This window comes from Sebastes fasciatus, chromosome 3 (genome assembly GCF_043250625.1).
Source record: "Sebastes fasciatus isolate fSebFas1 chromosome 3, fSebFas1.pri, whole genome shotgun sequence".
Lineage (NCBI taxonomy): Eukaryota > Metazoa > Chordata > Actinopteri > Perciformes > Sebastidae > Sebastes > Sebastes fasciatus.
Window position 1 is genome coordinate 25,243,365 of NC_133797.1, and position 15,014 is coordinate 25,258,378.

Consider the following 15,014-nt stretch of genomic DNA (forward strand, 5'->3'; position numbering starts at 1 on the left):
GCTATGACGGGCGAGCGCAAAGGAATGGCCTCTATGGTGTGCGCCAAGGTGCGAGAGAGTGGAGGTGAGGCTGTTAAAATGCACTGTATCATCCACCAAGAAGCCCTCTGTGCCAAGACAATCCAGCTTGGCGATGTGATGAACACAGTTGTGAAAACTGTCAACATAATTCGAGCACGAGGGCTCCACCACAGAGAATTTCAAGCTTTCCTATCTGATGTTGATGCTGAATACGGGGACCTACTCTATCATTCTGAAGTGCACTGGCTCAGAGAAGGACCGACCTCTTCATGAACTGAGTGACCCTCTATGGCTGGCGACTTGGCATTTCTAGTTGATCTTACTGGTCATCTCAACACACTGAACAAGAGCCTGCAAGGCAAAGACCAGCTTGTGCCACAACTTTCCGCACACATGAAAGCCTTCTGTGTGAAGCTTTGTCTCTTTGAGACACAACTACGCAACTTCAATGTTGTGCATTTCCCCACGCTGTCCGAAATCAAAGTTGCTTTTCCAGAGGTTAACCTTTCTGCTAAAAAGGGGAAATATGTGTCTGTCATCACATCTCTCATGACAGAATTCAGTCTGCGCCTCCAAGATTTTTCTGCCGTTGAGAAAGAAATCAAGCTGTTCTCCACTCCCTTCCTGATGGATGCAGAAGAAGTGGAAGAGAGTCTGCAATTAGAACTTATCGAAATGCAGTGTGATGATTCTCTGAAGAATCAGCATCAGCTTCTCTCCCTACCCGACTTCTACCGGAGCTTGGAAGAGGCCAAGTTTCCTCTGATGCGACGCCACGCAATACGAATGATGAGTCTGTTCGGCTCAACATACATGAGCAAACATTTTCTCTGTTAACTCTGAACAAAAGCAGACTGAGAACCAAAATGACCGACAGCCATCTCTGTGATGTCCTTCGCATCTCAACCACCAAACTTACTCCCGACCTGCCAGCCATCCTTCAGTCCAAAGCGCAGCATCACTGCTCCCACTAAGTGCAGCGCTGTTCCCATTATAGGTGAGTTAAAATATATTACACAGTATTCATGTGTTCACAAGCCCAATTACTTAATAAATTCAGTCAATTAAAGTTAGTAACATTTTATCACAAACGTTAGTTGATTTGTTAACAACCCCAATAACTTATTATTAATATACCCATCCCCTTGTCCCCTTATTGTCCCCCTGTATACAGGGCTGTGAAGGGGGATCACCATCCTGACTCAGAAGCAATCTCAAGCTGCTGTTTTGAGAATGAGCTGCCAACCCTTTTTGTAACAAAATAAATGAAAATACATTAATGGAAAGTTGTGATGTAGGAAGTTTTTTTTCTTGAAGAATATTCAAATATCAAGCATAATTTACCTCATTTGATTAATTGTGTTAACTTTAAAACACTAGAGGTGAGGCGATATACCTCACCTCTAGTGAGTGGCCCAGCCTTTCCTATATTTTTCTATATGTGGCCCTCAGTGAAAAAAGTTTGGACATCCCTGATCTACAGCAATGCATGATGGTCTATAAGATCATCATATGTTTGTAGCGTCGCTGTCCTGTGAGAACCACGTATCTCTAAAAAGTCGACTTTTCATGGTGTCAGAAAAACAGCCCTGAAGATTAATTCTGAAGACAACAGGTTTACATTGTATATTGCCACTGAATATGTATATTTGTTCTGTTATACGACAGTGAACCTTTTCATTTAAATATCATCAGTCTACTCAGCTTGATTGACAGGAGAGATGATCAGAGGGGCAGAGTTTTTACCACCATCATGAAGAGCAGGACAGAAGTATGGGAAGAGTTTCTCAGTGAAGCAGCAGCCAGTAAAGGAGTAGATAAGAGCTGCAGCATCTACGTCATAAAAGGAGACCAGACCCTCCTCATAATCCACAAACACCCCCACCTTCTGAGGCCGAGACTTCAGAGAGAGACTGACTCGAGGAACATCAAGAGCTTTGTACTCATTTCCATTTCTTAACCATATAGTCCAGTAACCATTCAGAGGACTCAGTGTGATGTCTCCCTTCCTGTTGATCGACTCTCTGGCCACTCCTAAATTCCATTTAGTCTTTCCTTTAACTTGAACCTCAAAGTAAAATCTGCCTGAAGAGAAACTCTGCTTTCCTAAAACACAAGCACAATAAGAAAATCTCTCTGGGTTGTCTGGGAGATTCTTCTTTACATCACCAAGACTGACTTGTTTCCCATCTTCAGACAGGATGAGATAGAGATGAGCTGTATCAGGATCAAGTGTCACATCTACTGCATATTGCTGGATCCTCTTCAGCTCAGCCTCAGCGACCAGCTTCTTCATCTCTTTACTGAGTGTCTCCACAAGCTGAGCTACAGCTCTCCTCACAATCCCCACATACGATGGACGGACGCTGACCTCTGTCCAGTCCTTGGTGGGTGGAGCAGCTTTCAGGGACTGGACACTCTGGAGAAGATGGAGTTGGTCTTCAGAGCGTTTGAGCTGCTCCACTTCAGTCTTTCTCTTTGTCAGCTCAGAGATTTCCTGTTCCAGCTCTTTGATGAAAGCTCCAGCCTGTTTTTCTGTTGCTCTCTGCTTCTCTTTGATCGTGTCGATGAGATTGGCCTGGCCTCTCTCAACAGTCTCCTTCAGAGCACTGAAGACCTGAACACCTTCTGCTATCTCTCTGTCTGCATCTTCCTCACTTTGATCTCCTGAATCTTCAGTCGTCTCTTCTGGATCATCTGCTGGATTTCAGCCTCTGTCTTCCCCAGCTCGGCCTTCTTTCCTTCATATTCTTCTTTCAGAGGAACAAACTCTTGTGTCTTGTGGTCTAAAACGAGGCAGAGCATGCAGACACATGTCTGGTCGGTCTTACAGAACAGCTCCAGAGGTTTATCGTGCTTCGTACACATCCTGTCTTCCAGGTTCTCCACAGGGTCGATCAGCTGATGTCTTTTCAGACGTGAAGCTGTCAGATGAGGCTCCAGGTGAGTCTCACAGTAGGAGGCCAGACACACCAGGCAGGACTTCAGGGCCTTCAGTTTGGTTCCAGTGCAGACGTCACAGGGAACTTCTCCTGGTTTGGACACTTGTTGCTCTGAGCTGCTGCTGCTGGTTTTCTGTTGAGCTGACTGTCTGAACTGAACAACCATCTCAGAGATGAAGGTGTTGACCCTCAAATCAGGTCTTATGGTAAAAGCCTCTTTACACATGGGACACTGGCACCTGTCACTAGTATTCCAGTGTTCAGTGATGCAGTTTTTGCAGAAGTTGTGTCCACATGGTATAGTGACTGGATCAGTGAACACATCCAGACAGATGGAGCACAGAAACTGATCTTCAGATTGCAGATTGCTGGCAGCAGCCATGTCTACACACATAGTGAACAAAAGTGAAAGTATTATAAAATGTTTTGTTACACATGTATTCATCATTTGTATGAAACAAATATCGAAGCATTGTGGTGGTACTGATTTCCGATGACTTTAGTTGTTCAGTCAGAAGACTGAAAAACAGTTCCATCCACATAATAATATAAAATAAAATGCCTCCTTAATAATAATAATGAACAAATGCCTCTACAATAACAAACAATTAAGGAAACTGAAATATATATATATATATTTTTTCCTTTTACCCTCCTTTAAAGTTTCCCCAAATAAAATATACTAAAAGAAATGGGTATAAAGGCTTTCAGTGAATATCAACAAATGACTAGAATATCAAAATAAAGCCTGCAGGCGTTAGGCTATCGTGAGGCAAGCCAGATTCTTGCACAAATAGCACCTAAACCTCCTAGTGCAGGTAACCCAAATGATTGGTATTTATTTTGTTTCCCCAACTAGGATAGTCAACACTCTCAATAAACAAAACACAAAGAGGACCGAATCTCAAAAGGGCCTAAAACAGACCAGAGTTTCTGGTTTGGCTGTTAACACGTGTTGCATTTAATAAAGGAGAGATCAGAATGACACTGGGTGTGCAGTTTCCCTCCTCTTTTAAGCCATTCAGAAAGGCGTCGTTGCACCCTGATTGGCCAAGAGGGGAATGCACCAAGCTGCTCTCAACTGTCATTTAAGAGCCAGTCCCCACACCCTACGCAACAGGTGAACTGAATAACCCTCTAATCACTCAGCAATTCAACCAAAAAAACACCAGGGAAAAGGTAAATGACAGCAAGCCCCAGAGAATGGGTGGCTGCCACAGCATGAATACTGCAATATTGAGAAACATTATTTTTGAAGTTATAGGTATGTTTCATTTAACTGAGATGTCCATTTGACATGTGTCATTATCAGTGCTCGAAGTGGGCCGGTACGCAGCGGTACACCGTACCGGCACTTCTACATTTTACTCCTTGGCATACTGTGACTTTTTCATGCGTACCGTAGCTTCTCACAAGCTGCCTGTCCTCTCCTCTGCCCTCTCCATATCATGTTCACCTCCTTTTTGTAAAATAATTAGTGAACTGTTTGTCATAACTTTTTTTTTTTGTGAACAAATATAATGAATGAAACATTAAAAGTTTTCTGAATCTGCTCTTCTGATTTATAAAATACGATTTTACAGGACAAACATTTCCAGAAGAATTAAATGTTCAGACAAAGGCTGTGATAAATAATAAAAATAATAATTTATCTAGTATTAATAATGGTCCAAAATGATGCAAAATTTGTAGTTTTAAGTCAAAAACCTTCAAATTTTCTCGGGGGAGGACCCCCAAACCCAATATCTCTTAGTATCTTTTATTCACTGTATAAATTCATAATGGGTGTCTGTATAATATGTAGGAGCATCCTGTCTGGGACTCTGCTCCTAAAACCTGAATGAAGAGCTCACACACCTCAGCTCTGCTTGTATACCTGCCTGTCTGTCTGGCTGCTGTTGATTCCAGCCTATAGACAACCTATATTATATTATAGAGAGATGATAAAGGCTAAAAATAACAAAGGCAAACACTTTAAGTATTAACATTATATACAAACACACCACCTTGACCCTATAATGTTCCAGTGTGAATATTATTGGAGTATTATAGGCCTACTATAGAAGATGCATATAACCCAAGTATATATATCAATAAAATCACAACTGATTATGACTGACACAGTTTAACATGCTTAAAGAAATAATGAATAAATAGGAATAAGTTGCAAGAGATTGCTGATACCGGCAGATACACACAACATGTGAATAAGAGAGTACCAACACTGGTCAATATGAAATTAAGAGTGTAACTTCCTGTTTGATTAGAGCTGTAAGTTTTGTGTTAATGCTGGTTGTTGAAACACAGTAAATATTATCAGATGCACTCACCAGTATTTGAGTCTGTTGTTGTTGAGAAAGACCTGATGAACTCAGTTTAATATTTCTTTAGACAGAAACACAGAGACTTGTCTCGACTGCAGCTCTCTGACAAACATGCAGTTTCATTTCTGTAATGTGACGTTGAAGCTCTCCTCCTTCCAGTGTTGCTCCACCTCTTACAGCAGCTCTGTTTGTGAGGATGTGTTTCCTCCTTCAGGACAGTTTTCACAAAATAAAAGGCAATCCCACATGTAAGAATACATCTTAGGGTCAGCAGAAACCAGCAGCCACTTTACAGTCCTCTACAGCTCTGCAACAATCATACTGTCTGTCCAGATCTCAGCTCACTGTTTGTCCTGTAATGTTCTAACCTTCTCATGTAATTCTTGTATTTGCTTCGTTCCTATTAGTTGTTGCTGAATCAGACCAGGAAGTTGAGTGGTGTGTGCAGTATGTGCATGCCTTTAACAAACTCTCCTCCCTCTGATGTGTGTTGTCATGCTCACATCTAGTGGCCACAGTTGAGAAACACATCCAACCTGTGAAAACCTTTGTGACTTTGTGGACAAGACTCCAGTTTCAAAATAAAACACTCACACAAAAGGTTTCTTCTTCTGCACAGGATTTTATTGCAGTGATGACTGATTAAATGAATAACAACATAAATGCATATTAGAAATTAAAACCCAATAACCAGATGACTGTATAACTAGTCAAAATAAAGACCATTAATCATTCACTTAATGCTAATTAAATGTTTAAAACCCAACAACAGCTGAAAACATGTAGGCCTATAAAACAGAATTAAAGCTCTAATGCTGCAACTAACAATTATTTTCATTATTGATTAATCTCTTGGTGCATAAAATATCTGAAAAAAAGTAACAAATGCCCATTATGATTTATAATAATCCAAAGATATTTGGTTTAATATGATAGAAGACCCAGAAACCAGCAAATATTCACATTCCAGAAGCGGGAATCTGTGAATTTTTGACATTTTTGCTTTCAAAAAATTACATGAACAATTAATTGATTAATATTTGCACATTATTTTTTGTTGATTGATAAATTAATTAACTCATTTATTCAGCTCTTAATTAATCACAGAAATAGTTCACTAGGGTAACTTTTTGAAGCTGAGTGGTTATCTTTATCAGAAAAATGTACTTAACGTATGAAAAGTAAAAGTATTGATTGTGCAGTAAAATGTTCCCTGTCAGTGTTTTACTATTATATCTGATGTTTCTGGATTAATATGACTGCTGCATTATTGAGTATGTTGCATTTTACTGCTGTAGATGTTTAAGGTTGTGCTAATTTTAACTCCTTTTTATACTGTTGGCTAGATTAATCTACAGCAATGCATGATGGTCTATGAGATCATCATATGTTTGTAGCGTCGCTGTCCTGTGAGAACCATGAATCTCTAAAAAGTCGACTTTTCATGGTGTCAGAAAAACAGCCCTGAAGATTAATTCTGAAGACAACAGGTTTACATTGTATATTGCCACTGAATATGTATATTTGTTCTGTTATATGACAGTGAACCTTTTCATTTAAATATCATCAGTCTACTCAGCTTGATTGGCAGGAGAGATGATCAGAGGGGCAGAGTTTTTACCACCATAATTAGGACAAGGACTGAAGAATGGGAAGAGTTTCTCAGTGACGCAGCAGCCAGTAAAGGAGTAGATAACAGCTGCAGCATCTACGTCATAAAAGGAGACCAGACCCTCCTCATAATCCACAAACACCCCCACCTTCTGAGGCCGAGACTTCAGAGAGAGACTGACTCGAGGGACATCAAGAGCTTTGTACTCATTTCCATCTCTCAACCATATAGTTCAGTAACCGTACTCAGGGCTCAGCCTGATGTCTCCCTTCCTGTTGATCGACTCTCTGGCCACTCCTAAGTCCCAGTCAGTCTTTCCTTTAACTTGAATCTCAAAGTAAAATCTGCCTGAAGAGAAACTCTGCTTTGCTAAGACATTAACACAACCAGAAAATCTCTCTGGGTTGTCTGGGAGATTCTTCCTCACATCACCATGATTCACTTGTTTCCCATCATCAGACAGGATGAGTTCAGGATGAGCTGTATCAGGATCAAGTATCACATCTACTGCATACTGCTGGATCCTCTTCAGCTCAGCCTCAGCGACCAGCTTCTTCATCTCTTTACTGAGTGTCTCCTCCAGCTGAGCCACAGCTTTCACCAGAGTCCCCTCATATGATGGACGGACGCTGACCTCTGTCCAGTCCTTGGTAAGTGGAGCAGCTTTCAGGGACCGAACGCTCTGGAGAAGATGGAGTTGGTCTTCAGAGCGTTTGAGCTGCTCCACTTCAGTCCTTCTCTTCGTCAGCTCAGCGATTTCCTGTTCAAGCTCTTTGATGAAAGCTTCTGCCTGTTTTTCTGTTGTTTTCTGCTTCTCTTTGATCGTGTCGATGAGGTTGGCCTGGCCTCTCTCAACAGACTCCCTCAGAGCAGTGAAGATCTGAAGACCTTCTGCTATCTCTCTGTCTGCATCTTCCTCACTGAGATCGATTGAGTGTTTGATCTCCTGAATCTTCAGTTGTCTCTTCTGGATCATCTGCTGGATTTCAGCCTCTGTCTTCTCCAGCTCGGCCTTCTTTCTTTCATATTCTTCTTTCAGAGGAACAAACTCATGTGTCTTGTGGTCTAAAATGGGGCAGAGCATGCAGACACATGTCTGGTCTGTCTTACAGAACAGCTCCAGAGGTTTATCGTGCTTCGTACACATCCTGTCTTCCAGGTTCTCCACAGGCTCGATCAGCTGATGTCTTTTCAGACGTGAAGCTGTCAGATGAGGCTCCAGGTGAGTCTCACAGTAGGAGGCCAGACACACCAGGCAGGACTTCAGGGCCTTCAGTTTGGTTCCAGTGCAGACGTCACAGGGAACTTCTCCTGGTTTAGACACTTGTTGCTCTGAGCTGCTGCTGCTGGTTTTCTGTTGAACTGACTGTCTGAACTGAACAATCATCTCAGAGAACAAAGTGTTGACCCTCAAATCAGGTCTTATGGTAAAAGCCTCTTTACACATGGGACACTGGCACCTGTCACTAGTATTCCAGTGTTCAGTAATGCAGTTTTTGCAGAAGTTGTGTCCACATGGTGTACTGACTGGATCAGTGAACACATCCAGACAGATGGAGCACAGAAACTGATCTTCAGATTGCAGATTGCTGGCAGCAGCCATATCTACACACTGAGAACAAAGGGAAAGTATTAAAAAATATTTTGATTCACATGTAGTTTTCATTTGTATGAAACAAATATCAAAGTTTGATTACTGCAATATTGAGAAACATTATTTTCAATTTATAGGTATGTTTCATTTAACTGAGATGTCCATCTGACAAGTTTCATTATCAGTGCTCGAAGTGGGCCGGTACGCAGCGATACACCGTACCGGCACTTCTACATTTTACTCTTTGGCGTACTGTGACTTTTTCATGCGTACTGGAGCTTCTCACAAGCTGCCTGCACTCTCCTCTGCCCTCTCCACATCAGGTTCTCTGGGAGATCCATACTGGAGATTCATAACGGTGCAGCGCCAGCGTAGATGCGCTGCGTGTGTTCATGTAGGGAACTGAAGCCGGCGTTATTAATCGCCAAGCGAGCTGAAGCCTGGCTGTTCACATCAGAAGCGCATTTGACCGCGCTGCATTATTTTTTGCGTGTTTAATGATAAAATCAGACACACATTAATAAAACTCCACGCTGCAGAACATTAACTAGGCATACATATGGCATATTAATTATTATTCAGTCTGAAATGACGATGTATGTTTTCATGTAGACACCTGATAGTTTTACTGTAAATTGCAATATTGGCTCGAGTCTGCAGAGGCAGGTATACAGCCTGTCTGCCAGGAAGGGGGATCTACATTTATCAATTCACAGCATTTAACTCCCTGCAACAGCATATGCCATTTCGTAACCACATAAATATGATTGGCATAAACATCGGGGTATATCCTCTATCTTAGTCTTAAAAGATAGATTATAGTGTGAAAATACCCCGACTTCTATCATATCTATACCGGTAGAAAGGGCTTATGCCACGATGATAACCAGTTAACGTTTCAAAGTATTTATGTGGAATAATAAATGATATGCCATTAATGTTCTGCAATGTGGAGTTTTATATAATGTGAAATCAGGTTCTATTATTAATAGGGGTGTGACGAAATATTGTGCCACAAAATATCACGATATAAAAATGTGACAATATGCATCGTCGAGACAAAAAACTGAATTGCGATATCAGGGCATAATAGGTACTATGTACATATGGGCTCCAGGGCTAAAGCTGCAGCCTCTTCCTGCTGCTGTTCAAGGCCTATGGAAGGAGGCTGAGTGTCATATCTTTGGGGTAAAAATCACATGCGCAGTAAAATCTGGTCTGCCCTCGCCGAAATTGAACCAATCGCAACGCACGACCGCAGCTTCAGTTACACTGTGCATGTGTCAAACCCCTGGAGCCATGTCCGCCCGTGACCCTAGCCTCCTTTCATAGGCCTTGTCGGAGCTCCACACACATCAACACACACAGCGCAGTCAGTGAACAGTCAGACTGGTTATGGTGGCTAGGCTAACAATAATGTCGGGTGAGAACGAGGATGCTGTAATTTATCAATACAATGTTCATATCCTTTTTAAAAAATAATTAATAAACTGTTCGTCATAACTTTTTTTTGTGAACAAATATAATTGATGAAAGAGTATTTAAATATTTTCTGATTTATAGAATATGATTTTACAGGACAAACATTTTCATAAGAATTAAATGTTCAGACGAAGGCTGTGATAAATAATAAAAATAATAATTTAACTAGTAATAATAATGGTCCATAATGATGTAAAATGCGTAGTTTTAGGTCAAAAACCTTCACATTTTCTTGGGGAAGGACCCCCAAACCCAATATCTCCTAGTATCTTTTATTCACTGTATAAATTCATAATGTGTCTCTGTATAATATGTAGGAGCATCCTGACTGGGACTCTGCTCCTAAAACCTGAATGAAGAGCTCACACACCTCAGCTCTGCATGTATACCTGCCTGTCTGTCTGGCTGCTGTTGATTCCAGCCTATAGACATCCTATAATATATTATAGAGAGATGCTGAAGGCTACAAATAACACAGGAAAACACTTTTAGTATTAACACTATATACAAACACACCACCTTAACCCTATAATGTTCCAGTGTGAATATTATTGGAGTATTATAGGCCTACTATAGAAGATGCATATAGCCCAAGTATATAAAATCACAACTGATTATGACTGACACAGTTTAACATGCTTAAAGAAATAATGAATAAATAGGAATAAGTCACAAGAGATTGCTGATACCGGCAGATACACACAACATGTGAATAAGAGAGTACCAACACTGGTCAATATGAAATGAAAAGAGTGTAACTTCCTGTTTGATTAGAGCTGTACGTTTTGTGTTAATGCTGGTTGTTGAAACACAGTAAATATTATCAGCTGCACTCACCAGTATTTGAGTCTGTTGTTGTTGAGAAAGACCTGATGAACTCAGTTTAATATTTCTTTAGACAGAAACACAGAGACTTGTCTCGACTGCAGCTCTCTGACAAACATGCAGTTTCATTTCTGTAATGTGACGTTGAAGCTCTCCTCCTTCCAGTGTTGCTCCACCTCTTACAGCAGCTCTGTTTGTGAGGTTGTGTTTCCTCCTTCAGGGTTAGACAGAATACCTTCAGTGTAGTTACAGATATTTGGCACAAGATACGTTTAATCTTTAGGGAGACTTTTTACTTCTTTTATCTTCTTTTTCCTGCAACCACCAGGACAGTTTTCATCAGACCAGGAAGTTGAGTGGTGTGTGCAGTCTGTGCATGCCTTTGACAAACTCTCCTCCCTCTGATGTGTGTTGTCATGCTCACATCTAGTGGCCACAGTTGAGAAACACATCCAACCTGTGAAAACCTTTGTGACTTTGTGGACAAGACTCCAGTTTCAAAATAAAACACGTCAACAAAAATGTTTTTCTTCTGCACAAGATTTTACTGCAGTGATGACTGATTCAATTAATAACAACATGTATACATATTAGACATTAAAACCCAATAACCAGATGACTGAATAACTAGTAAAAATAAAGACCATTAATCATTCACTTAATGATAATTAAATGTTCAAAACCCAACAACAGCTGAAAAGACGTAGGCCTATAAAACAGAATTAAAGCTCTAATGCTGCAACTAACAATTATTTTCATTATTGATTAATCTCTTGGTGCATAAAATATCAGAATAAAGGTCACAAATGCCCATTATGATTTATAATAATCCAACTATAATTGGTTTAATTTGATAAAAGACCCAGAAACCAGCAAATATTCACATTCGAGAGGCTGGAAACTAAAATTACAAATTTAATTGATAAATATTTGTGGATTAATTTTTCTGTTGATTGATAAATTAATTAGCTCATTAATTCAGCTCTTAATTGATCAAAGAAAGAGTTCACAAGAGTAACTTTTTGAATCTGAGTAGTTGTCTTTATCAGAAAAATTTACTTAACGTGTGAAAAGTAAAAGTATTGATTGTGCAGTAAAATGTTCCCTGTCAGTGTTTTACTATTATATCTGATGTTTCTGGATTAATATGACTGCTGCATTCATGTGTATGCTGCATTTTACTGCTGTAGATGTTTAAGGTTGTGCTAAATTTAACTCCTTTATATACTGTTGGCTAGTTTAATCTACAGCAATGCATCATGGTCTATAAGATCATCATATGTTTGTAGCGTCGCTGTCCTGTGAGAACCACGTATCTCTAAACAGTCGACTTTTCATGGTGTCAGAAAAACAGCCCTGAAGATTAATTCTGAAGACAACAGGTTTACATTGTATATTGCCACTGAATATGTATATTTGTTCTGTTATATGACAGTGAACCTTTTCATTTAATATCATCAGTCTACTCAGCTTGATTGACAGGAGAGATGAACAGAGGGGCAGAGTTTTTACCACCATCATTAACACCAGGACAGAAGAATGGGAAGAGTTTCTCAGTGAAGCAGCAGCCAGTAAAGGAGTAGATAAGAGCTGCAGCATCTACGTCATAAAAGGAGATCAGACCCTCCTCATAATCCACAAACACCCCCACCTTCTGAGGCCGAGACTTCAGAGAGAGACTGACTGAAGGGCTAGCAGGAGCTTTGTACTCATTTCCATTTCCCAACCATATAGTCCAGTAACCATTCTGAGGGTTCAGTGGGATGATTCCCTTCCTGTTGATCGACTCTCTGGCCACTCCTAAAGTCCATTTAGTCTTTCCTTTAACTTGAACCTCAAAGTAAAATATGCCTGAAGAGAAACTCTGCTTTGCTAAGACATTAACATAATTAGAAAATCTCTTTGGGTTGTCTGGGAGATTCTTCCTCACATCACTATCATTCACTTGTTTCCCATCATCAGACAGGATGAGATCAGGATGAGCTGTATCAGGATCAAGAGTCACATCCACTGCATACTGCTGGACCCTCTTCAGCTCATCTTCAAGCAGCTTCTTCATCTCTTTACTGATTGTCTTCTCCAGCTGAGCCACAGCTCTCCTCACAGTCCCCTCATATGATGGACGGACGCTGACCTCTGTCCAGTCTTTGGTGGGTGGAGCAGCTTTCAGGGACTGGACACTCTGGAGAAGATGGATATGGTCTTCAGATCGTTTGAGCTGCTCCACTTCAGTCTTTCTCTTCGTCAGCTCAGAGATTTCCTGTTCCAGCTCTTTGATGGAAGCTTCGGCCTGTTTTTCTGTTGTTTTCTGCTTCTCTTTGATCGTGTTGATGAGATTGGCCTGGCCTCTCTCAACAGACTCCTTCAGAGCAGTGAAGACCTGAACACCTTCTGCTATCTCTCTGTCTGCATCTTCCTCACTGAGGTCGACTGAGTGTTTGATCTCCTGAATCTTCAGTCGTCTCTTCTGGATCATCTGCTGAATTTCAGCCTCTGTCTTCCCCAGCTCGGCCTTCTTTCCTTCATATTCTTCTTTCAGAGGAACAACATCATGCATCTTGTGGTCTACAACATGGCAGAGCATGCAGACACATGTCTGGTCGGTCTTACAGAACAGCTCCAGAGGTTTATCGTGCTTCGTACACATCCTGTCTTCCAGGTTCTCCACAGGGTCGATCAGCTGATGTCTTTTCAGACGTGAAGTTGTCAGATGAGGCTCCAGGTGAGTCTCACAGTAGGAGGCCAGACACACCAGGCAGGACTTCAGGGCCTTCAGTTTGGTTCCTGTGCAGACGTCACAGGGAACTTCTCCTGGTTTGGACACTTGTTGCTCTGAGCTGCTGCTGCTGGTTTTCTGTTGAGCTGACTGTTTGAACTGAACAACCATCTCAGAGATGAAGGTGTTGATCCTCAAATCAGGTCTTATGGTAAAAGCCTCTTTACACTTTGGACACTGGCACCTGTCATTAGTATTCCAGTGTTCAGTGATGCAGTTTTTGCAGAAGTTGTGTCCACATGGTATACTGACTGGATTAATGAACACATTCAGACAGATGGAGCACAGAAACTGATCTTCAGATAGCAGATTGCTGGCAGCAGCCATGTCTACACACTGAGAACAAAAGTGAAAGTATTATAAAATGTTTTGTTTCACATGTATTAATCATTTGTATGAAACTAATATCAAAGTATGATTGCTGCAATATTGAAAAACATTATTTTGAATTTATAGGTATGTTTCATTTAACTGAGATGTCCATCTGACAAGTGTCATTATCAGTGCTCGAAGTGAGCCGGTACGCAGCAGTACACCTTACCGGCACTTCTACATTTTACTCCTTGGCGTACTGTGACTTTTTCATGCGTACCGGAACTTCTCACAAACTGCCTGTCCTCTCCTCTGCCCTCTCCATATCAGGTTCACATCTTTTTTGTAAAATAATTAGTGAACTGTTTGTCATAACCTTTATATTTTTATTTCTAAACAAATATAATTAATGAAACATTAAACGTTTTCTGAATCAGCTCTTCTGATTTAGAGAATATGATTTTACAGGACAAACATTTCCAGAAGAATTAAATGTTCAGATGAAGGCTGTGATAAATAAAAAAAAAATAATCATTTAACTAGTATTAATAATGGTCCATAATGATGTAAAATGCGTAGTTTTAAGTCGAAAACCTTTAAATTTTCTTGGGGAATGACCCCCAAACCCAATATCTCCTAGTATCTTTTATTAACTGTATAAATTCATAATGTGTCTCTGTATAATATGTAGGAGCATCCTGACTGGGACTCTGCTCCTAAAACCTGAATGAAGAGCTCACACACCTCAGCTCTGCATGTATACCTGCCTGTCTGTCTGGCTGCTGTTGATTCCAGCCTATAGACATCCTATAATATATGATAGAGAGATGCTGAAGGCTACAAATAACACAGGAAAGCATTTTAACTATTAACATTATATACAAACACACCACCTTAACCCTATAATGTTCCAGTGTGAATATTATTGGAGTATTATAGGCCTACTATAGAAGATGCATATAGCCCAAGTATATATACAGCAATAAAATCACAACTGATTATGACTGACACAGTTTAACATGCTTAAAGAAATAATGAATAAATAGGAATAAGTTGCAAGAGATTGCTGATACCGGCAGATACACACAACATGTTAATAAGAGAGTACCAACACTGGTCAATATGA

At 40.5% G+C, this 15,014-nt stretch overlaps 1 protein-coding gene, 1 long non-coding RNA gene and 2 pseudogenes across 2 annotated transcripts in view; 1 reads left to right on the plus strand and 3 right to left on the minus strand.

Moving 5' to 3' along the window:
- LOC141764535 (uncharacterized) overlaps window positions 1-15,014 on the plus strand; it is a 256,854-nt gene that overhangs the window by 54,660 nt on the left and 187,180 nt on the right. The gene's annotated exons all lie outside the window — the stretch shown is intronic.
- Window positions 1,701-3,345, minus strand: LOC141765301 (E3 ubiquitin-protein ligase TRIM39-like; annotated as a pseudogene).
- LOC141765302 (E3 ubiquitin-protein ligase TRIM21-like) lies at window positions 6,859-8,502 on the minus strand (annotated as a pseudogene).
- LOC141765303 (E3 ubiquitin-protein ligase TRIM21-like) lies at window positions 12,263-13,903 on the minus strand. The gene has a single exon (XM_074631366.1). The coding sequence runs from the start codon at window positions 13,901-13,903 to the stop codon at window positions 12,263-12,265; it is 1,641 nt and encodes a 546-aa protein (XP_074487467.1).